Source organism: Melospiza melodia, chromosome 1, assembly GCF_035770615.1.
Source record: "Melospiza melodia melodia isolate bMelMel2 chromosome 1, bMelMel2.pri, whole genome shotgun sequence".
Taxonomy (NCBI): domain Eukaryota; kingdom Metazoa; phylum Chordata; class Aves; order Passeriformes; family Passerellidae; genus Melospiza; species Melospiza melodia.
The window spans coordinates 132,805,814-132,831,283 of record NC_086194.1 but is presented as its reverse complement, the minus strand read 5'-3'; the positions used below and the strand labels follow the sequence as shown (position 1 = coordinate 132,831,283).

The 25,470-nt window shown below is 33.6% G+C and overlaps 1 protein-coding gene across 5 annotated transcripts in view; it reads right to left on the bottom strand.

Annotated features, from left to right (window-relative positions):
- The window catches only part of SNTG1 (syntrophin gamma 1), a 320,666-nt gene that overhangs the window by 120,411 nt on the left and 174,785 nt on the right, over window positions 1-25,470 (bottom strand). For 4 of the 5 annotated variants that reach the window (XM_063168615.1, XM_063168586.1, XM_063168575.1 and 1 more), the window contains exons 4-7: window positions 17,278-17,334; window positions 11,364-11,421; window positions 8,944-8,987; window positions 8,795-8,836 (exon numbers count right to left, since the gene is read on the bottom strand). In XM_063168615.1, coding sequence (XP_063024685.1) covers window positions 8,795-8,836; window positions 8,944-8,987; window positions 11,364-11,421; window positions 17,278-17,334 — 201 coding nt within the window. The remainder of the gene's footprint in view (window positions 1-8,794; window positions 8,837-8,943; window positions 8,988-11,363; window positions 11,422-17,277; window positions 17,335-25,470) is intronic. The other variant, XM_063168607.1, reaches the window with a different exon arrangement.

The following is a 25,470-nucleotide window of genomic DNA, read 5'->3' as shown; positions in this document are numbered from 1 at the left end:
ATATTTGTAAAAAAGAAATTCCCCAACTTAATATGATATGTAAATTTATAATTGTAGGCAAATACATACGGATTCAGCTAAATTGGGATCCAAATAATTATAATTTGAAAATTTGAGAAATCATATTTCCTTAACATTTTTAAAATCATTTTCATCAGTGTCTAAATTTTAAAGGCAACACTGGATTTGGCGGTACTCATGCGGTATTTTAATTAACTGGAGTACATTTATAGATATTTTGGAAACAAAAAAGATTAGCATATAATTCCAAAGAAGTAAAAAAGATTTGTATTTCAGCACAATGACAAAAAAGTGCTGAATTACAGTTTTAATCAGTTTATAGCATGAGGTCTTTGTAACATTCAAAATTAATCATAAATCTGATATATTAATCAAAACTGATTAGGCTACTTATCCGATTGCAACCCTTATTTTACCTTTTCTTATTTTCTTAATTAAGCAATAACACCACAGAAATCCATTCTTGCCAACAGTGAATTACCATTTGAGGCTATAAAATCTTATAAAAACAATAATTTATCGACTATTATATAGAGTGAATGTGTTTTCAGAAACAAAATTTGCAACATCAACAATAAAAGAAAACCAGAATGATTTGTATAATTCTATTACATTGCTACTAGATTATTACGCAAGAATATTACAAATGAGTGCATGAACTACAGGTCTCACTTTTAGAAAGTCCAAGCCTCTCAAACTTTAATAATTCTAGTTTTACAATTTTCTCTGTGCTCTCATAGTCTATAAAAATTCAGAAAATAAAAAAAACCACTGCTGATGCTACATAGCTCCATGATATCTAATGAACATAATATAAAGATGCTTTGACTCAACAAAGCATGCCCGCATTTATACATCACTTTCCTGTTAAGACATAAAGATCCTGGAATACTAAAAGCTGCAGTTGTAGAAGTAAAATCAAAAATTTAAATGTCTTAAAGCTTTCAATTTCCAAAGCTCTCAGTGTTTTAATTGGAAAAAAAAAAAAAAAAAAAAAAAAAAACCAACCAAAAAAAAAACAAAAAAAAAACCCCAAAAAACTTTGTTTCATAGATTTGTTGTTGCCATTGTTGTGTAGGTGATTCACTTTACCCTAAAACCTCACTTACTGATTGATGGAAAGATGCTTTATAGTCTGTGAAAACTTGTAATCTTTCATGGAGATGGATATTTAAATAAAATATTTTATCTGTTAGCATTCATTATGGTAAACTTTAGTTCTCACCAACATTTCTCTGCAATCACTCATTCAGAAATCACACATGACCTGAAGTACACAAGGGATTTTGAAAATGTTTTTTATTTGATTTCCCATATAAACATATGGGAACAAAATGAACAAAGAATATAAAAAAAACCTCAAGAAATCTGAAAAATGGTGGAGATTTTGTGAAATATGCCTGTCCATCCATTTACTACATAAGTGCTTCATACTCAGAATAGTATAAGAAGGGAATGCATTTCAGAAACTCTAGAAACCTCCTCATTACATCCTACTGCAAGCCAATGCTTAAATATGGGAGTTTATTGATGTCGAACAATCCCTCGAAAATTCCTTTTTACAGGTCAGCACAATTAAAATCTTTTAAATGCTCTCAATCACTGTTGGCTTGACAAGGGCAAGTGAAGTGGAATAGAGCTATGAACATTTCCTAGATCATATTTAAAGATATATGTCATTATCCTGGTAATGCCAATTCAGCCTGAGGAGTGACTATTTCCCATTTTTCTCAGAAAAGGATTAACAGCACAGGGAGGTAACTCTTGCAGGCATCTGCCCAAAAATCTAGAGAACGTGTAACTGTTCTAATTTTTTACTTAAGAGCTTCTTCCTTCGGTAATTAAACCTGCACAGAAGATCTTCTTGTGACCTGTGAAACTCTTACTACTGCAAGCTGTTTTACTAGCCACAGTCTCTTTCAAAGCAGCTAACAAGAAACAGGTAGCACCAAACTGAACTCCTATAACAGCATCAGTACTATCAGGGCAAAAGAAAAAAAAAAAAAAAACCAAAAACATCCAGAAATAGGCCCAGTTCTGACAAACAGATACCAAAACACCAGTACCATACTGTACCATACTAGTGGTTGAGAAGTATGGGGTGGGCCATCTGGAAACCTCCATGTATCAGGCTGGAACAGGCCAACACTGGATACTATTGAAAAATTATATAGAGTCCATTCTCCTTTCCTCTTCCTCCTCCACCGAACAAACTGTCAAAAGACAAAGACCCAATGTAGAGAAAAAAAAGACCTAAAAATATGTACAGGTGTTAGATAATCCCTGGATTAAAAGCTTTTTCCTGGCACCCACTTGATTTTACTATAGTGAGAACAATGAAATTTCTGGAGTTAAATCAGGTATTTTAACTGCTGCAAAGTTGTCAGAAGACTATGTGTGTGCACATTTGCACTTCTTTGAGCCCACCTCCTACTTGTGACTCCTCCTGGCTAGTTAAATGAGTACAACTGCTGTAGTCTTCCCACTGCTCTCTCAGGTCCACACCAAGCCATTAGAAATACAGAAGTTGCCTTTTGGAGGTGAACATTTGCTTTCAATCTATATCACACGGTTGTTACCTATATAAAGAAAACATAACTGGTGCCAGTTGGGCAGTATTTTCTAGTCATGAGTAAATGAAATCTTCTTAACAGTGACCAGAGAAGATAATTTCCACGCCCATAGGAGTTTCTGGTTTTCCTACATTAAGTTGGAGTGTTTTGTGTCTGTTTAATTTTTCTACATTTTGGAGGCTATGCCCAGAAAGAAAAACACTGGGTCCCAGAACTAAAGTGTAATTGAGGTTTAGCTCCACAACCAGGAGATGCTATGCAGAATGAAATATTTCAAAAAGTCTTTTGGAGGGTAAAGTGCACTCATGTACAAATAAAGATGAAAATATTTCAATTTGCTTCCTAAGGAAGAAGAGAAACCTGAGCCTTTACAGGAACAATATCAATATAAACAAAAGGTCACAAACAAAGCATATTTGATGGTACACACTTTAAATCCACTCCTCAACTGTTTCTTTTCTTTGCAGCTCAGGCTTTCAGAATTAATAGACCTGTATGACAAAGGAGGAACCAAGGACAGTTATTTGAAGGATGTTGTGCTGTAACTGGTGATTCAATCTTTCACTCTATCCCGCTAAACCCTAATGGATTTTTGCTTTGAGGACCATAGCTATGTAATAAGGAAATAACAATATTAATCATCTAGGCTTGGTATTAGTCATGACAGAATGTTCTACTCCCTTCTATTAAAAATCAGCAGTAATGATGAGTAGTTTCAAAAGATGAAATCTTAATAAAATGACTAATAGAACTACAGGTGTCTTGAGAAAAAGAAATGAAAATATAAATTAGGAAGACTAGCAACATATTAACATATTTTAAAAGTCTAACATCATAGTACTTGAATATATTCAAGTTTTTAATGAGTTTGGCACAATTTAAAAAATAATTTAAACACTAATAAAACATAGCTAAAGCCAGATTAGAAAAGCAGATGAACACACATTTAGAATACTGCTCCAGGATATATCCAGATTCCAGGAATTTCCAACACAGAGCTGAAAACAGCTGAAACAGGCTATTTACAGCTGTTAGGTACTTTTCCACTTGATGGGCACTTATTTCAAATCAGTGCTGAAATATTTGACAGATTATTATTAGCTCAAATTTCATAAGCATTAGGATATTCAATAACAGGTATTTTCATTAATTATGCCAGGATAGCTAAGGTGAAATCAGTTTACTATTATTATTATTATTACTATTATTATTGTTATTGTTATTACTCAAGTCTTAGACAGAATACAGCAGCTCTATGGAAAGAATGAGTATTGAATTTCCAGAAAGTTTACATTTCACTTTTAAATTCAGAAGTGAAAAGCTGCAGATTGATTATAGTCTTAGAAGCACTGGCTGTGCAGCTTCCACATTTAGAGTCGCCATTCTGTCTAGAGGGGAAAGGATTAAATGGCTGTGCCATGAGTTATAAAGTACAGGATCTCTGCAACATAAGAAAGTGGTAATCTGTGTTTGCAGGTTCCTATTATCACTTCATGAAACTGCAAAATATTAATGCAGAGGTACTTTTCTATAACAGATTCAGAAGTACTTCATAAAATTCAGAGAAGTAAATCCTATAATAGTCTAGGTGTCTGTTTGATAGGTAAGGAAACAAAGATAAGATGATAACATAATTTACCAAAAGACACATCTGTAAGGTCAAGATGGAGGAAGATTTCAGATAATTTGGTTTCTTTCCTGTGTTAAAAATACCAAATTCTCAGGTTCCTGTGTTAAAAATACCCATTCTCAATACCAGAAGCTCATTCTTCTGCTTAAAAATATTTACAAAAAGCATTGCCAAAGCTATTCATAATGAGTTTTTAAAAAGAGTTTTAACGAGACCACAGTTTTAAAGAGAAAGTCCAGAGTAAGAATTTCATTAGGTGCAGATGATTGCAGTTAAGCAGCAACAATCCCTACACTGCCATTTTCACATAACATAAATGACTCATGGAGAGTCAGCACAGTCACAGCTCTGCTGTGAATGTTGAGAAAAGGGGGAAGCAAAAGGTTCAACACAGTGCACGAGGACATCTCACATCAGGCCATTCTTCTGGAAGAAAATGGTGTCTTGTGCAAAATGCAAGCAGTGTTGAAATGAACCACAGTGCTACATATTGTAGTTACCTTTACATAAAATCCACGAAAGCCTGAACATCTATTCTGTCTTTATAGCTACCTGCAACTACTTGAGCTTTTCCCGTTACTTTTCAAGGAAAACCCAAATGCCACATTAACTGACACATGCGAGCTGTCATTTTTCATTAGAAACATTCCCTGAATGTTCCCCAAATAGAAGAAATAAGAAATTACATCATACCCATAGTCATTTAATTTCTTCTATTTCCTAAGAGAAAAAAACAGATGCTAAGATGCAAAGAGATATGTAAGCATAGTTATTGATACTATCTGAGATGTTTCATTCACAACATTAGGAACAGAGACAAAATTAAACATATCAGCCTTCACTCAACTGCAATTCTGCCTTGGCTCTAGATGATTTGGCGCACTACAACCCTGAGCAGCAGATCCAACACAAGGTTTTGGGTAGTATCCAACTGAACTGACATACTCTCCTACTCGTAGCCATTTACAAGAGCCTCAAGGGCCACTCTCACTCTCTCCCAGAATCTTGTCCATTTTTATTGACATAGTGGCTAGACCCAGAACCACCAAAAACATCCATACAACCATACTATGTTGGTGCTTGTCTATCCAACTTTATGTATGGACAATAAATTGAGGTAAAAGCTAGAAATGCATTAATTTCCAGCCTTAAAAATAATCATATCTATTACGGTGGACAACCACATCCTCTAGGTCTGTGGACTGACAAGCCGTGCATTGTTTTGTTAGACCTTATTAATTAGAAGCCAAAACTCATAGCTTTGTCTGTGAATAATCCTAATTTCAGCCTTTTAAAATTCTTGTTGAAAATTTTAAAGGAGAGTCTACTAAAGAAATAATTAAAACATCCTGAGTAAAAAGAGCAAAAAGTTATGTATTTAAACAGATATAATGGACTCTTCTCCTACATACAAGTTCATATTGCATTTTTGGGCTGAAACTGCTGGTTTGAGAGGTGCTGAGAGATATTTCTTTATGATAAATTGCTATAGCTTATTTTTTCCTGCAGCCTCCTCCTGTATTGACACTACACCTGAGAGACAATGTCTTTACCTTACCACATGAGAGCACTAAGACCGAAGCAATTTTATGCTGTTGGGGCTCTTTACGACCCAGGAGAAACAATAAGCTTACAGACAGTGTTTGATAGATACTCATCAAATCCTTTCATGGTATGAACAATATTTTCACCTCCTACAAGCAGGAAACTAAGCTCAAGATTAAGTGATTTACCTAAAGCTAAAAAAATAATAAGAAAGGAACCATGTAAAGAAATCCAGTAAGGTACACTAAGAACTGACTAAACCTACCTATCCAGGCTTAGGAGATTCTATCAGTCCATCTATCTTTCTATCTATCTACCCACCTATCTATCTATGTCAAAATTAATGAAAGACAATAAAGATAACAGAGTGCCCACAATGTTAAATAAGATCACTGTACTCTGGGGAAAGATTCTCCCTGCTATTAAAGATGCCGTGAGTTGGATTAAACTACCTAATTTTGAAACTTAAATAATTTTATATACATAGAATGGTTATCAGTAAAGCAAGGTTAAATACCAGGGTCGACTAACCATCAGTTTCATACAATAGGCTGCAGTGATTATGCCACAGATTTTTTCACTGCAAAGCTGTGAAGATATGACATATGTTTAAAAAGTTTCCATAAGCAGCAACACATTTAGCATGTAGGAAAAGTATGAATGCTCATCAGTGTAACACTGTAGATAAAAGTCTGAATTTTTTACAGGTATCTTCAGCATTAGCAACTGAAAAAAATTACCCACTGGTTTACAATGAAAATTTTCTAAGACATTAAGACAACCCAAACACTAACACATCCTACAGAACATTGTACCTGCTAAGCCTTAATTAGGTAAAGAAAAAATCAGAACAAAACAAAGCTACAAGTTCAGGCGTCCTGCAGAGCCACTGCAAAAGTGCCTTGATGCAATATGGATTGAAAATTAAGTTTCAACTCCTGTTCAACTCCCTGCTGCAAGCAACTAGGCTCCACATACTTCTATGTACTCTATATTCCCTAAGATTAGAGCTACAGATCCTGTATTTGATAAAGACCCCACAGCATAGAAGTCCAAGAGCAAGTCAAGCTGCAAAGGACGTGCTGCAGACTAAACCCTGCCTGTGACTCCTGCTGGCACACCAGTTGATGTATTTAATCTTTACTGAGGGCTAAGCCTTAACCCACAGGTTACCACACAATGCAGAACCACATCTATTACCATAATTGCAGCTTTACAACAAATTTACTCCATAAACACGTAGCGTAAAACAGTGAATGTTTCTGAAAAAGAATGGATTATCAGAGTTCATTTACTTTGCCTTTTTTAATTATATTATATATAATAACTCTTATGCATATTTTTATAAAATGTCATATGGAAATTTGATCCTATTTAAATATTTTTCAATATTTGCTATGAAATATTAAAAATTATTCTTAATTAAAATAAGGATTTCATTTAGAACATATTTGCTTCTTGAATTCCTAAACCATTGGCAAATACATAAATGCACATCCAAAACTGGTAAGATACTATTTTTTTAAATTCATAGAGAATTATCTACAACGAGTTTAAAAAGCAGATTATGTTAGATAAATAAGGTATAAATCAAAATTTAACATAACACTTGCTCCTCCATGTCAATCTCCCCTTGCAAATTTTCCAAAACCTCTTTTCTTCCCATGAATGGGTTTCAACCTTATCATAAATACCCAGCAGATTCATGTATCATTTTGAGGGTTTAGAGAATGTCTCAGAAAACAGAAAATAAAAGCCCAATGTCCTAACTAATTTTCAATCTGCATTCAAGTGTACAAGGCTACTCTTTTGGTAACATCTTTCTCATGTTTTGTAATTCCAACATTTAAATCCCACTGAAATATTTGCCATATTAACGCATATTACACAAATCAACTGCAGTAAACATATAAAATATTTACAACCTGATCATTGTTGCACAGACAAAACTTAAAAGCAATATAAATACAAGTATTAGCCAGTTTATACAGAAGGGGGTATGATGAAGGCTTGAAGAATGAAGCAGGATTTTCAGTAGATTTCCAAAAGGAAACAAGTGTGCAAAAACACTGAAGAGTAGTGCAGTGATCTAATCTTTCAGCCTGCAATAAACTTCATCAGAACTTCATCTACATTAACTCCTGCTTTCTATACCTGAACAGCACATGTTCACTGATCTGCCATAGAGCAGAATGCTGGATGAAACACAAAGAGCATCCTTGAATTGGCAAAGAGTCAGAAAGAGAAGCATTGAAATATGTCAGTACTACGTCATTTTAAAAACACAGGTACAAATGCTACGGAGCTAAACAGGATTTAAAGGTAATTTATTTGATAATCTTTTAATTTTTGGCATTGTTTTCTGAAATAAAGGGTTTTCTGCTTCTGAAAGTATTTAAGAAATGTCAAAAAAAAAGAAAATATGGCTAAAATACAGGATGCATTTAGCAAAGCTGATTCACCAGTGGAACCAGACTGCTACAGAGCTCTCAAAATTTCTTCTCTAGAAGAAATCTCCTAAATAAAATTTTGTTTTATACCCAAAATGATAGCATCTTAACTAAAGGAGAAGAGCATCCTCATAAGGAACAGCAGAAGATGAGTGGCAGATGAATAGTTTTCTCTCATTTTTTAAATAGGATTAAAAGTAACCAAACAACAAATCCCCAACATAGTGCAAATTACAGCTGTTGAAATTAAAATGACCCCACACAGCCAGAAAGGTGTAGCAGTGCTGAAATTTGACAGCTATTAGCTGGAAGAAGAAATGCTGGCATTTGTACAGCTCAAATCTTCATAATAAAACAATCACCTTTAATATAGAAAAGCCTATCTGAGAAGAGCAATTACACAGATTTAGGAAGAAGAGACTGCACTTTGTTGCTTGTCATGGTAGAAGGTACAGGCATATTTGTTTAGGAATAACAATAAAACAGCTGAAGCCACTGCATTGCTATCAGCATACACTATCATTTCAGCAACTACAAAAGACAAAAAAAGTAGACTAAAAAACAGAAAAGCTCACCACTTCTTCATGCCTGCATTTTCTCACATTAATTCCATTAATCTGTTATTAAAAAGATAAAGAGAAGACTTACTCTACATTTCATAAGCACAGATTTCATTTCACTTTTCTAGAAAAATACAGACAAAATAATTTGCAGTTTTACTCACCTGCAGAATTGCATCTCCTATAAAGAGCAAACCTGAAAGTTCCGCTGAAAACAGAAAGCATATTTTTCACTCACTATGTACAAAACATCCAACATTTTGTGTACAAAAGATTTTATTTAATTTAATTCTTCTGCATAATTTTTTTAAATTTCAAACAAAAACATGATAAAAGCTCCAACATAAAACTTCCAATAAAATTACTTGTATTTTCTTTTTAAAACTTAAAATATTTGTGCATCAGTGTTACAATAAAAGAGGCTATTCAGATCAAGCACACAACTATGAAACTTCATCCATCAGTCACTAGCACCTTTCAGGCCATTCTGGTAAGGTGGGCCATATTTTTCTGAATAGAAAATGACTGCAGTACTAGGTCATATTTGCCTGTGAGAGAATTTCTTACAAAGAGAAAAAAGCAACATGGAGACTTCAGGGATACTCATGAATAACAAATTGAAGTTTTAGATTTTTTCCAAAGATAAAAGACCCTTTAGATCTTGCATCTTTGATAAATTCTGATAAATAATAGGAACTATTAATGCTGGATAACACTTACATAGGCTGAAGAGCTAGAAAGTAAATATATTGTAAAAAAATCACCAGCCAAATTGAATGTGATTTTAAGAACAAAGTTGCAACACAACAAAATTTATAAAATCTAATTCTACACTTTCAATTTTTAAACACTGTGCTCCATATCAGAACTATCTCGTTCAAATACACCTTATAAGCACATCAGAAATATAACAAAGATTATTTGTCTGTAAAGACATTAATAACCTTTGAGAACATGAACATGAGAACTACAGGATATTAACAGATTACATGTAATTATTACCTATAGCACTCCATATCAACATAGAGAGACTGTCTGGAAAAAGACTATTATTGGACTTGATCCAAAAACTTTACGTATTTATATGAGCTGCAAAACTGGAATCAATATTGATGTAAATTATGATACTCAAGTCCTTGTTTGGTGGAATGATCCTATTAGCTGTATTTAAAAACAGACGGCTAAAATATTGCAAGACAGATATTTTCATTTATTTTGAGGCATAGGCTTTTGGTCAAACAGCATTTTCTCTATCAAAGTTCTCTAGTCCAGGAGCACAGCATGACACTTTCTACATCACAAGACAGCAGTCTCCTACAAAAGAGATATCCCTCAAAACTAGCTCTGCAAAAATCAGCAATATTTTTATTGAAAGCAGTAATGAAAATTATATCACAGCTAGGTATTGAGGCTAGAAACAATGCAACAGCTACTGCAGCAAAAAAACTTACGACAGAAATAAAATTGCACTTCAGTATGCTCAATTAAACTTAAGTATATCTTTCTTATTTTTTCTGCAGTGTTTAATAGCATTTTAATAGGGACTGCATGTAATACATGCCACATCTTTATGTATTAGTTACATGTATACTGAAAACACTGCAGTCACAAGTATAAACTCATAAGGTTAACCTTATTGCCTTCCTTAGGGATTCATTCCATGCTACTCCTTATTCTCCCTAACTCCAACTTTCACATCTACCTTTCAGGGTTGGCTTTTGGTTCTCTATATGCTGATTCTTCAATACCTCTCTATCTGAGTGGGTGATTAAAAAACTTTTTTGTTTTAATACTGACACATTTTAGTTGAGGAAAAGCTGAGTTCTAGAATTATTGCATTACAGATGGAGGGGAGTGTTTCCAAGTTTGCATTTCCGGCCTTATACAATTACATACAAATGTAACAAAGATATTAAGTACACATTATTACTACTGGTTCATGACCTCCCTCCTTCATACTTGTGAACATCTTGAGCTGTTTAACTGTTATCCATGTATCATTCCAATAATTTCAAAATGTTGCCAGTTAAATCAATACAGAAATTCACCACCAGTTCTGTTCCTAATAAAAATAAGTATGGCCAAAATTTATGCAGTACTCAAAGTACTCTAAATACAACCCGAGTAACCAGGTTAAAAAGTCATGCATTCTCCTGCTGTGTTACAATGATTTAAGAGCCAAACATTTTATCTGTTACAACTTCCAGACAATAATTACTGGGAAGTCAAAGCCACTAAATCATTGCCTTTTATAAAATTTATTAAGCATTTTCATTCTATTGATACTTTCCTATTTCTTTTCTATACTTTCTATTTCTTTTCTAATACTTTCTTATTACTTTACTATTTCTATTTTCTAGAAAATAAAAATAAAGATTGAAGACTTAAAAAGTATTCCAAGTATCAATTCTCTACTTTTTCAGAAAAAGTTTCTGAGGAAGAGAGAGATCATAAAGACATGGGAGAGAAAGGGTTCAACAACAGTCTTTGTTATAACATTGACTAAAGAATCTCAAGATTTAATACATCTTTTTCTAAAAGGAACATTAAAGTACAGTGTAATAGGCTGATACCCGATACCCACCTCTTTGTTCTTTGGAAATCTTAGAAATGACCACTGGAATATTATGTTCTGCTCCACCCTGAAAAAAAAATAAAGAGCAATCCTTGTGAGTCACTAAAAATATCTTTATCACCTAAAGTTATATTTTACCCTTTCTCTAAATACAGTTTTTAGAGAGACTGAGCAAATAACTCTGATTCTGCAAATCTTCTTTTTCTAATGAATATTTGACTGTGATTAAGTCCTTATTGTCTCACATAAATAAGTTCTCAGTTGCCATCATTAGCTCGGGAAGTGAATTCAGAACTCTACCAGACATGAAGGACATCAGTTTCTGTGAATTCTGGAGAGCCTAATGTATGAAATGTGTCCTGTAAAAGCAGAATGGACATCCAGCTATAATGGCAATCACACTGTGACCACTTAGTTTTCATGCTGGCAAGAAGGAGGTAAACAAAAGCACAAGAAAGAAGGTTTAGACTTTTCATGTCAAAAGCAGCCTTTATTTGTTTCTGTCTGTCACACAAGCACAAAGAGTGAAGAAAGCAGTGGCATAAGTAATATGGAACAGAAAAAAAAGCATTAAGAAATGGAACAGTAGGTGTTCAATAATGGGGAGAAATAAAGGAAAACCAGATGATAGTTTCAACAGTTCGACAACAATTCAATGCTGTTGCTTCATTCAATTTATCCTGTTGGGACTAGAAATATTTATGGTGCTTAAGAAAAAAGTAATAAAAATAAACCTTAAATGAAAAGGAAATTCAAAGGAAGGTAAAGGTAAAAATACAGACAGACACAAATACTTTTTCCTCTGCCAAGGGCATCAAAGCATACACTCAAATGTAAGCTGAACCAATTCAGGTCACCAGAAACCAATGTCTGCCACACTGTTGTTTTGACGAGGAATACTGGTTAAGTGTTTTCTTACTTTTTTCTGTAGACAGATTTTACTTCGGAAATGATGGCTTTTATAGGTCCAGGCACCCTGTGTCAAGTTGTGAAAAGGACTGACATGGGTATTTCAATCCCTAAGGAACAGCACACATCCCTTCTTCATGCAGTATCAAAGTGTTTGAAACTGAACAGACTCCTGCACTCAACACCTCTTTGTGTCATGGAATAAAGATTAATGTCCTGTGTAGCCAGAGAATGCTAAATAGGATAAATATTCCTTTTGCTAGTGTCTATCAATGCAAATGACCCTAAAAACACTGAGTTAATGGGGATCTCAGTAATATTACAACAATTATATGTCTACAAGTAAAGTTCGTCTTGCATTGCATGAGATAAGTGTTGACAAGCATGGAACATATTGCTACTATATTTTGCTGAATATCTTTCAATAGTTTTCACCAGAGGAACAGCAACAATAAAAGCTGGATCCACTGCAGATAATGAGTTCAAGCTCACTAAATTCATAAGTTTTAACCTATACCCTCCAAAGTTTCTAGTCACATGCAAATTTAATTTCTTCAAAACTTTTCAAACAAACAGAAAAAATAACTGTCACTTTCTTCCTAAACCTCCAATGTTACACCCATGTTGCTCTATCCAGGATACTCAAGGCCCAGCAAAGAATTGTGAGGTTTAAAATGGCCTCCCTGCCTCCTTAGATCTAATGCTCCCTTAAAGTAGGAAATTACGTTTATTACTAAGCCAGCCTGCAATGCACACAACATGATTATTCCTCTCTCATTGTATTGAATCCGCTTAAACCCATTTACACTAAAGATCTGAGGAAGCTTTTGGTACTTTCCTACTGAAGTGAATTATCTCTTCTCATTGAATCTGAGTCTGACCTGTATGAAGGCTTCTTTTTAAATCAGTAAAAGGATGTAGTACCCGCTGTTCTAAGAAACAAAAAATCAAAACTGGAAACAGCAAATAGTTGGCCAACTACCTAAACCCAGCCACTGTTAGCAATTTGCAGCAAACTGTGGGTATTCTGCCAACACCTTGTTGAATACTACTTCAGGTTGCCATTGCATTTTTCACTGCTTTAAATTTTCTCTTCCTCCAGTACAGACATGTAATTATAACCTCAGACCAGAGGATGGACAGAAATACATCAAATAGTGCTGCTGAAGACTTAATGGCTCAGACCTCTGCCAGACTCTAACAATGAACTTTGTCAAGCAAATTTTCTTTGTCACTTTTCCTCAAGCAGGGATAAATCTGGAATGACAGCAGATTCCCACCTGCAGAGGTGGTCCTGCTAGAAGGGGCAGAGGAAGCTCTAATCACTGGCAGCTGTTTGAAGGTCACTGTCGTGAATGGTGGCCACTACTGGTGAGAGGTCACCCACACCTCCTTTCAAAGTGTCACATGATACACTCCTAAAGGTTTTTTCTTATCCCAGTTTTTATGGGCAAGAGTTTTTTTTCAGAAGTTTTTGACATATGAAAAATAGGGCAATTGAAAGCAGTAACTTTATTGACAAAGGCTGGAGGTATTGGGTTCTAAGTATAACAAGGAAATCAGTTTTTTATTTTCTAAAAAAAGAGTTTATAAAAGATCAGACCAATTGTTGGACTTTACCATCATCAGAGTTAGACAATGCAATGTTGGGAACTATGACTTCATAGTAAAAGGAAGCATTTCCACTAGCAAAAATAGCTTTAAGATCTATGGACACTGAATTTTTCATTTAAATTAAATTAGAAAGTCAAACTGAATCTCAGAGGACATGTTATGCTGTTCACCATTTTAAAAGAATGATTAAAACAGAGGCAGAATAATGGCAGCGTAGTGAGTCCTGGTAGACAGAAGTCGGGCTGTAATCAAAACCTCAATTTGTTTAATAAACTCTCAATTTTGTTGCCTATTTCTTCAGGAACACTACACTCCAATTTTTGAAAAACAGGATGTTCTTTCAGAAATCAAACACCGAGAAGCCTCTTTTGTCAAGGTTCTGCATCTCAAATTTTCAGAGATTTCATAAATTACTGAAATACTACACTTTCCAAATTCTATGTCTATGTCTATTCCTCCATAAACAAGCATTTGACAGGAGGCTTCAGAAAAGAGAAAATTATTCCTTCAGAAGAGTGTAAACCAGAGCAGGTCTGCTTCAAATTAAAGCACAGTTTCACCACTAACTTCAGCTAAGACATACAGCCACACACCAGGTTTTCAAACCCTAAAAGAGTGGATTATAATCTATTTCTTAAAGGGCTGAAGTTTAGGTCTTGGACAAAATCAACCTTACAAACAGGGTTTTTCTTAAGCAGTTAGCTGAATCTCTGATTTTTACAAATACAGTTGGAATATCCAAGTTAGAAGAGTTTCCCTCATAGACAGGTAAAAAAAATAATTAGCTTAATTTTGGCATTATTAGGAATTTGTTCCCTGCTCTTCAGAAAAAGAATAATACTTGCAGTGGGATAAGACATTTTCAACATTTATTCAAAAGAAAGTTGAAAGGTGACATTTTCATGTGAGTTTTCTGACAGTAAATGGATGTTTTAAGTTAGTAGAGAAAAAAAAAAAAAAGACAAGATAATGCCCCAGACCTGACAGCTGAAACTAGGCAAATTCATAACCAAGCCCAAGCAAGTATTCTAAAGTGAGTGTCATTAATCACTGTATTGCTGTAATTAACACCTCAGATAAACAGCATCCTCTGACATACATCACAGCCAGAAAGCAAGTCCTCAAATAACCCCTGTCTTTAATTAGCCTGGGAGTAGTAAGACAACAGAAACTACTGTAGTTCAAGGGGCTATGGAAGTTATTAACATAAGGAGGAGAGGCCTCAGTGCTTCTCACTCCTTCAGAGGGGCTTGTAAACCTCTACCTTCTGGCACAAAATCAAAATAATTACATTTCTACTTAAAATTAATCTTTTAATATAAGTTTTTTTATTAAGTTCAGGAATCTTACAAAACAAAACAAAAACATAGCAGCAAACTTGTATTAATCTGCAAGAAGCAAACCATGTTTGAATTTTAAACAGAAAACTGGCACTTTTCAGAATATTTGGAACTGACATGTCATTTCATGCCATAAATAAAAAGTCCATTTCAGTGAGTCTTCATAAAGTTTGCCTACTAAACTAAAAAAGAAAAATTGCTGTAAGTTCCTGTTCTAAGTAGTTTTTTACACTAGTTTAAAATTACAATAATTGAATTTATTAATTTGTTTTTATATTGTGTTAGCTATCCAACCGCTTGTCCGTGTTTGTGAGAATGTAGAACTACAAATAAAGGGACCTAGCAAAAAAGGTCCAACAAACAAAATGATTGGACAATTTGATTTTTTTAAAAAATAAGTAATTTTAAAGTAATAAATCATACTAGCTGAAACACATCGACAGAACATCCTGGACCACAGAATTCAACTTTTCATTTTCATTATCTAATCTGTGCCATCCAAACAAGTTTGAGTTTCCTTTTTTAAAGAAAATTCTTTGCTCTTTTGAAGGGATTTCACCATCTGATTGCTAGTTATTTTAAAAAATGAAAAATTTTCTATTCACACCTGATTTTATGTATCTTCACCTTTCCAATACTTTGATTAATTTTGATCAAAATATCTATGATATATATAATCACAGAAAATAAATGTCTTACTCTAAAAAGTTAATATCTATTAATTTAAGAAAGACCATTGCACATTCTCAATTTATTTTATATTTCTAAATTATGGTTTATTTTATGCAATGTATATAATACATAAATAATGTGACCTTGATCTTGAGATTGTCAGTGATATTCATTCTATATAGCTCATTGTAAATTATATGCAAAAATCAAGTATATTGACTCTTGAGATTTGCTCTCCAATCATCTAAAGTCCTAACTTAGCAACCAGTTACTTCTTAGGAGCATTTAAATAAAACCACCTGTACACATACACTTCATTTTACACTGACATTTACTACTTCATTATTATTCAGTGTACTGTAACCTATAATGATACCAGAGGGGAAAAAAATTTAAATGTTGTTGACCAAACTGATGAGAAGCTTTGGTGACAAAATAGCAATTAGTTTCCCTTGAACAGAGGTCTTCATGGGTCAGCAAGATAACAGCAAGTGCACGAGTACATTTTTAAAAATTAATACTTCTATTCAGTCATATTCTTATCAATGACAACACAAATGCACATTAATCCTTCTTTTGAGTTACTCATTAGGTCAGTACCAGCAGATGTCATAGGAAAATCTATACTTCCACTTTATATGCATAATTTAGGCCTCTTTGCATTCATGTGAAGTACACTTCATTTTTCGGTTGCTATCTTGAGACTGAGAACTGCTGTGTGTAGAAGATAAAATTAATCTTGTGTTGTCTAGACTCAGACTCAAATTTAAGGTAAAGTTTTCAAAATCATACATTACAATGACAAAAATTATTAACCCTTCCTCCCTCTCCTAAATAGGATCATCTACACTTGTACATGTTCTTAAATCTTACTGACAAAGGTAAAAAACCACAGTGACATGATAAATTGCTGTCTGGGCTTGATCTATGGAAAAATAAACAATACAAGCTTGCAATAACACTTTCTGTCCCACTAATGAATTGCAATGGATTAATGTGATATTCTTTGTAGCAGAATTGATGATGAACTTATTGGCTGTTCCTTGTGCCTGCCACTGTAATTTAGCATTCGTTAATAACTATTTAAATTAGAGAGAAGCCGAACAAGTACAGTCTATACAGTTGAAAATACTTCACAATTCTTACATTAAACCTCATTACAGAGCTGGTCAGCTTGAATTTTAAGGGAATGATTGCCTTCCATTCTATAGTGTAGCATAGCTCTAGTTGCCTGCTGTAACAGTATCTAACATGCAAAAATCTGTTTCTGTTTCCTGTCTTGTTTCTAGTCCTCTAAAATAGTTTGGACTCATTAACAGTAACACTGATTATATATTAAAGACATGCTTTGTGTAATATGCAATATATAGACCAAAATATCATCTTACCTTTATACTTAATCCAAATCCTCCTACAGTCTGTCTTCTAATTGTTACTGTTCTTTCCTGGAAAAAAGAAATCAAGTTTTGCTAGATTTAATGTCTTCTGCCAAAACAACCATATTCATACTTCAGTAAGTTTTTTCAACATTGATTTTTGTTGTTTAAATGAAGTTCTGAGTTCCTGAACTTTAAATCCCATGAAACCTATGTTCCACAGGAAAAAGACAAAGCCTGGAAGAAAAGAGCCTGTCTCGAGAAAAAAAAAAAAAAAAAAAAAAAAAAAATAATAATAAAAAAAAAAAAAAAAAAAAAAAAAAAAAAAAACAAAAAAAAAAAAACAAAAAAAAAAAAAAAAAAAAAAACAAACATTTGTTCTGTTCACATCATCCTAGCAAGTATTGCTTTAAAAAACCCAGAACTCTGGATTTGGACAATTATGGTACAACACACACATTTCAGAGGTTAAGGCCTTGACAAGTCCTAAACTGGTCCCATCTGCAGGTTGATCACTACATGTTGAAGTACATCCAGTTCACTCCTGCAGTCCATTTCTCAATTCAGTTTCATCTGAAAGGAAAACAACATTTGCATGCCAAGACCATTCATTGATGTTAACCAAAGCCTAACAAGTGCACACATCGCATGAATTCATTTCAAAGCACAGTAATGATCCAAACTAAAAAAACAAACAAAACAAAAAACCAAAAAAAAAAAACCCCACACCACCAGAAGCTAATACAAAACCAGCCACTGTTGATCTCAGAGCAATGGTCTAATAATCATAAGCCATAACCTACAACTATTAAAAGCAGCCCATCTTTTTGCTTTTATTGCTTGCCTAAAAACTTTTGCTGTAAAAACTGTAGGCTACTCTCTGTCTCAGATATAAACATTTACAAAAAAGACTTTTTTGGGTTTTTTTCCTACTCTCTCTGTTGACTTTATAACTATAGATCATTTATGATTAGTACATTTACGTAATGGTAAAATAATGTATTAGCAGATATACCATATATCCAGATTCAAATATATTAATTTTATAGATTTCTGAGCGTCCTCTACATATGATCTAGATTTTAAACTCATTTAATTACCTATACATCTATTGCATGGCATAAGTCTGCTTGTATGTTACATTTAACTATATTTATTTCAGCAAAATCAGCATAGATGGTCAGTGTCAGTCAGATTTGAATATATCATCAAGAATGTAGCAGTGACAGAAAAGATGAAATACATACAGATGTATTTTTTCTTCCCTACTTCATTTACAGAAAGGAAAATAAAGGAGGTACCACATAAAAGTTTTGCAAAAACTGTTATTTCAGAATTTGGTGAAAATCAAGTCACCTTATTAATTTTTTGACATTTGTGACAAATAAAACTGAGTAACTGTGGAAAGAACAAGAGTAAACTCATCCAATATTTTGGACTGAAAGACAAATCAGATTGCCTAAAATGAGACAACCATTTATTCATTTAGGCTAATGCTTGCAAAAAGCTTGTAAATATTTATTCTAAGAAAGAGATATATATGTTGCTGTTAAATAGCTAAGCTTTTTAATTTTTATTTTTTACATAAACCTCTAAAAAAGGAACTTCCATAATGCAGTTCCCACAGATTGAATTTAGACCACAGACTGCACTCAGAAAACCTAGAAAACCTTTTGTCTGTCACAGTATCAGATGCAGGTAATGGTGTTGACAATATATTCAGGATAAACCAAAATAGGTCACAGTCTCATGTGTGGTCTAAGCTGAGTATACATAAATGAACAGAAAACACTTAGCTGTGGCTCCACTGGGAGCTATATCTTTCCTGTTAACTTTATCTTGTTTCCACCTCCAGCTTGTGCTGAACATGGAGTTAAGAACATGAACTTGACTTGTGCACTCTAGTCAATATACTCTGTTATTTTTTGTTATGCGTGCTCAAATCAAATAAAACAGACTTGTGCTAAAATGACATTGAAAAATAGCAACCTTTCACTAAACTGGCTAGTGTTACATCAACCATGAAAGTAATTAAGGACAACACATGGATTAAATTTCAAGCAAAGTAATATTCTCAGTGAAAAACATGTAACTTCATAAAATTTGTAGTCCATGATATGTCAGTAGTCACTGTAAATACTGGCATCTAAACATATTCTAAGCTGGAGCCACATTTTAAAGAAGCCTAATAGAAAACTATACTGCAGAATATTTCTGTCCTTTTTGTCTTTCCTAGCCCAACACACACCTAAGTACCCATAAAAAAGTACTCACACAAAAGAGTCAATAAAATACACTTTTTGGTTTTCACTCATGCAAAGGCAGAATCAAAATAGTCCTGAAAACACTTGATCCAGGGTCTTCTGTGAGTTTGCCAGTGCTGTCTGAGAGAAAACTAGAAAGATTTCACACTGGAGTTCAGCATTATTTCTTTATGTGAAAAAAGTCATGCTAGCATGGAAGATCTCCAAATAGGCAAAACTGTATAGAAGTAAGGAAGGAAACCAGAAAAATTTCAAGACAACATAAAGTATCAGAGGGTTTTGTCTTGTATTTTTGCTAGTTTCTTTTCCATCTCAATTGAAATTTGATCTTAAATATTTTGGGATCAGAGAGTTACTGAACTGAATTTCACTTTGAAAACATAATGCAAAGGAAATTCACTTCAGTGATGTGTGATGTGAAGGGAAGGCATTGCACTGTATTTAATCTAGGCTAAGTAAACACACCTTTCTACACACATCTCTTACAATAAAAAAATAATCCATTGCTTATTTGCAGAAGGACATTTTCTTTACATCAGTTAGTTAACAATAACAAACATGCAAATGACCTTCAAAAGTACAAATCAGAATTACATACAAGTTGTATATTTCTTTATTAAACCATCAACAATCCCCTCGTCTGCAATTTAAAACACCATATAAACCTTAGAGTGAAACAGCATTTGCAGAACAGTAAGAAGCATCAGACATTTCAGACAGTTGAATTTTGGTTTGGGACAAAGCCCCAGCTCTAATCAGCCATTGTTCCATACAAGTTTATTTTTGTAATTGATAAAGAAAAATAAACACATTCAATACTGGCAGGTCAGAGCAGGTGTCCAAATTAGGTATTAATCAACTGCATCGAATATAGAGGCAGGATGTCAAATTTAGCCTGAAAAAGATATATCCCTCCCTTTTGACTTACAAAGTAACTTGAAAATGTATTTTGATGATAGATACTTGCTTTGAAATGTTGTAAGCTTTACCCTTTGATTTGCACATGATTTATTTCATGCAACCTTCAAAAACCCTTAATCAAGCTTAGTTTTCAGTGCCATTTTCAACCCAGGTAAACGGAATATACCTTGTCAGCAAAGCAATATATTTTAATGTAAAGTATTTTTACTGTAATGATTAATGCACAAAATAAACTTAACCAGCAATCTGAAGCAAATTGTTTTGTTCTGATGTCTTTAATTAGCATTTCAAGTGAACAATAACAAAAATAAAATGCTTTTCTCTGGTCTAATAGTTTTAAGTTCTTGAAAAGACTTATAACTATTCATTAATAAAATACAGCAAGAACTCTGGAGGCAAAAAATTTTGTACAAATGACAAAGTGCTCTAAGTATCCTGACTGACTATTTTGTTGTTCAGGTTAAAAATACTGATGTTCTGTTGATTCTCTATTAATATTTTTATGTGTTCCCCTCTTTTTGCATCACATGGTATTCCATGCATTTGCAGTGGTTTTGCAAATTCCAAAAGCAACTTCATTTCCAACTTTACAAAATAAATAAAACTTGGTTGAGATGAAAAGATACTTAGTTCACTATCAAGACTACACAAAGTGTTCTGTCAGCTTGTTATTCCATTTTCACATTTGTTATCTACATGATATGAAACAGAAGGAAGGTTAGAGCTCCTAGGACTCTTAAAAGTAAGATTCTGAGTAGTGTTCTTGCTGTTTCCTGGAACAGAACAAAAGTAGTTATTTTATTGAAAAACACAAAGCTGCTGCCATGCTGTCAGCACTTTCCATGTGTCTCAGAAAATTGACTGGAAAGGACAGCAAAGAGTTTTGCCAAAAATAAATAAAAATTCTTCCTCAGAGCTATGCAGTGAAAGAGAAACAATGTTTTTGAGGCTTTCATTAAAGAGATTCTAATATTTCTTAAAATCTGTATGATTTTCTGGGGAACATAAATGTCTTCGTTATGTAAGATGAGAAGTGCAGAATGACCATGTGAGCACAGAGCAACATAAACAGAGAGGAAAGAAAAACAGAATCCTAGATAATCATTAACTATTTATATTTTGTCAAGAGTTAATGTTATTTTTAAGCTACATCTTGGAGCAGAGTAAAAATCCAAGTATTTCATATTGAATGGTAAATGATGCAAAACAAAGTTTATAGTTACTTAACTAACTCTTAAAAAAATATTTTGTTCGCTATTATTTCAAACTATCTATCTTGTATAATATAAAGCAGTCATCTAATGGGATCTAATAATCTAATACTGTGTCTCTATGAAAGAAGTCAAACACAGGTTGAACAAAAGGATGAAGAAACTTCAAAAATCTTCACAAAACTGAGTTAACAGCATGTGAAACTTAAATATACCATTTCTCAACCTTATTCCCAGTGTGTGGTTATCCATCTGGTGAGTCTGGAGATTCATCTCACAAGAGTAAAGGTATAAAGAATTAGTTTGCCTAGGTACAGACAGAAAACAAGACCTCTCTTTTCAGAGGATTAGAAGAGAGACCAAGGTATTTTACATATGGAAGAAAATATTAAAAAGCTGAAAGGTTTGCAGCACAAAACAGGAGGTGGGGAAAAAAGGAATAGACATGGAGAGGAATTTACAATAGTACAGTGACATGGAAAGATGTAGGAGGAAAAATTGGAGGAAAATATTAGAATATAGATTTTAAAATGTAATAGTATAAAGATAAAATCAGTACATTGGCAGCAACTTCATAGATCAACCTGGTAACATTTGATGCCAAAATACATTCAAGGTCACACTCTTACATAATTTATCAGTTATTAGTAATCCTACTAAACTTTGAAATAAGAAAATATAATGTGGATTTTTAAAATTTTATTGAATCCTTACATACATTTTCAAGAGGACTCATTGAGTCCTCTTTTTGATAAAGCTTTTCTCTTGCCTAGTGACATTTCTTTGGATTAATTTACCTGGGCAGGCTTCATACTCATTCTGAGTGTAAAGGACACAGGACACAGGTCAGCCACATTTCCAATTTGAATTAATAATGTTAAACAAGGTCTGCCAGCAGACTTGCTCATCTGCGACCAACTCCCATCATGTGGCATTTGAAGCTTGTCTCATTATTTCAGTTCCTCGTGCCACTGGAGGAGCCTGGCAGTAAGGGAGGGCTGCAACCTGCCTGGCCAACTGGAAATCCCCCTTCCTCTGCATCTGTGCTGGAAACTGAGGGTGGCAAACACAGCAGTGTCATGCAGGCTGTTAACAGCGACTAGAATAAAAAAAAAAAGCTCTCAACCCTTCATACTTCAAAATGTTTCTGGTCCGGCAGCCGACGCTTGAAAGCTGAAACACTCACCTAAATATCTAGTTATAAAATTCCACTCATACAATTGTCTCACTTCAGAAATACTGCATTTCTTAGTATAAAAATAAAAGAGAAACAAACCTATAAACCCATGGTCAGGATCTGAACTCCCACCAGGTTTTGTAAGAAACATTCTCTGTAGTTTCCAGCTACTGCCTTACATCATCCACTGCTATCAATGTTTTAGGTTCTCTTAGTTTCTGCTGATTTGCAATATTTTTCTTTCTTCCAAGCCTCTTCCAATGGGGAAAAGTCATTATTTTCTTTCAAATCTGGCATTATAAATGTCATTTTTAACTTCAGCTGATTGCTATGCTTTTTACTTTTAAGTAGCTGCAGAAAAATAAGCTGCCTTAGGCTTTCCCTAAATAATCATATTTACAACTGTCAGGTTGTCACTTTAAAGCTGTCTAGATTGGCAGGGGAAAAAAGTTGCCCCCATCTGATGGATACTTGACGACTTCAGTGAAAAAATGGATTCACTCCACTGAATAGCTGACAGATACCAAAAAGATAAAAAAACCCAAAGATTCTTACTGGTAGCTTTGTGAAGGCAACAAGAATGGAAAGTGTTTGAAAGGTGACCTATCTGTGCACATATTTGCAATTCTTTACAAGACAGGGAGTTCCATTTTGGCATTACTTGTAATATTCAATCAAACATCAGAATCAAAATTGTAAATAAAGACAATAGAGAAAATAAGTCAAAACTATAATTTACCATTTTAAGCTTTTAATTCTTTTCCTTCTATTTCTATTCATTAAATTGCTGATGTTAATTGAATCCTTTTTAGCAATACTAAAATATAGGACAAGAAAATTCATAATTTTCAAAAGAGAATGATCCAATATAACAAATACAAAATTAATTCTCAAAAAAATCTCAAAAAAATTAAATATTCAAGCAAGGAAAATTTAATAACTTAATGTCACTTCTCAGGCATGTCATCCCTAAGTGACGTGTTTTGAATTTAAATTTATTCTTAAAAATTAATAACTTAATTATTGAAATTTTAAAAATAAAAAAAATCTATTGTGTAAAGTTTTAATTTAAAAGACTTTTTTCTATACAAAGCTAAAACATTTAGAAAATCTCTAATAACATTTTTTTAATACTTTATGGGCTTTCTATATATTTATGAATCTTTCAGCACGTGATTTCACAATAGCATACAGACAACCCTAAAAGTGAGGCATAATTAATTTTTTTTTAATGCTTCCAGTAAAAAAAAAAGACAGTGTGGTTTACAATATCAGAAAACAGATCTGGCTGCAGGGCAACATTTTGAGACAGTGTTACATCCTGGCCTTAGTAAAGGTGTTTATTGATAGTTTTTTAATCACAAAACCAATTACAGTCCATACGCTTCATTTAGATACAATTGTATCAAACTCAGTTAAAAGCTTGGACAAATGCCGTGGTGCTCGGAGAGCTGTTGTTCTGTCAATTCACAAAAAAAAAACCCATTCGCTCATTTTTTGTTAGTATTGAATTATGATTGACCTTCACACAAATCTTCCCCAAAGATGTTTGATTAAAAAATCAAACCACTAAAAGAACTTCTTAATCTTTAATTAATTAATGCATTTACTATACAGCAGCATAGAAATAAATTACTTGAAAGAGATGTGACTCATCTGTATGTTATCATCAGGTGAGTTAGCAGTATTTTGTAACATCTAAGACCCCTTAGAAGAATATTTAAGAAAATTTTGTAGAAATGCAAACTATCCTGGTAGCTAACAATTTGCCAGCTGCTTGCAGTTTATTTTGATTCCTATAGAAAAAAAGAGTAGCCGATTCAAATCATCCATTCTGTCACATGGTTCATTGTCATATCCTTAATTTATGGATCTCACATGCACATAGAGTCTATGTGTAGAAAAAATTCTGAGTGCAATTAATGAATAAAATTTATTAAAGAAGCAAAAATCCACAGCTTCCTAAACAGATAAACTGCTTATCTTAATATAGCACAATAATCCATTTCCTTGAATTTCAGATGTTCATGAAAGGTAATAGAAACTGTGAGGATTAACTCTAAAATAAAAATATTGATTCTGGAATGGCAAATATTAGAACCTTTCCTAGGAACAAATCTACCTCAGATATGCCATACCTTAGGCTATCTCCTCTCCCATCACAGTTTTCACCAAGTTCAGGATTAGGCTATTCTGGTTAGTCCAGGCTATTTAAATGTTTATCTAAAAAGAGTGGGAGTTGCCTCACTGCACATTCTTATACGGACCACCACACAGCAAACTTTTGTGAGCATAATTTCAATTAATTAAAGAAATATGCTTAAAAGAATAGATAAAGATATTTTAAAATACTGCCATAAATAGTGATGAGGTTCCTACATGGTTTAATTCAGCTCTTTTTGGGACATTTAGTAACTGCTCTGGGAGGGAAAGTTGTACCTGACCTAAGGGACAGCAGTCTTATCTTCCAACACAACCACTACAACTGAGGCATACACTGCCCATAACATAAAACCTCTCTCCAGGCAAGGATTTAATTTGGATTTGCAATAACACTGCCTTCTACACTTTGAGTTTCACAGTATGTTCTCATCCCACTTTTGGTCATTTGCACTGGAGCTCAAATCTACAC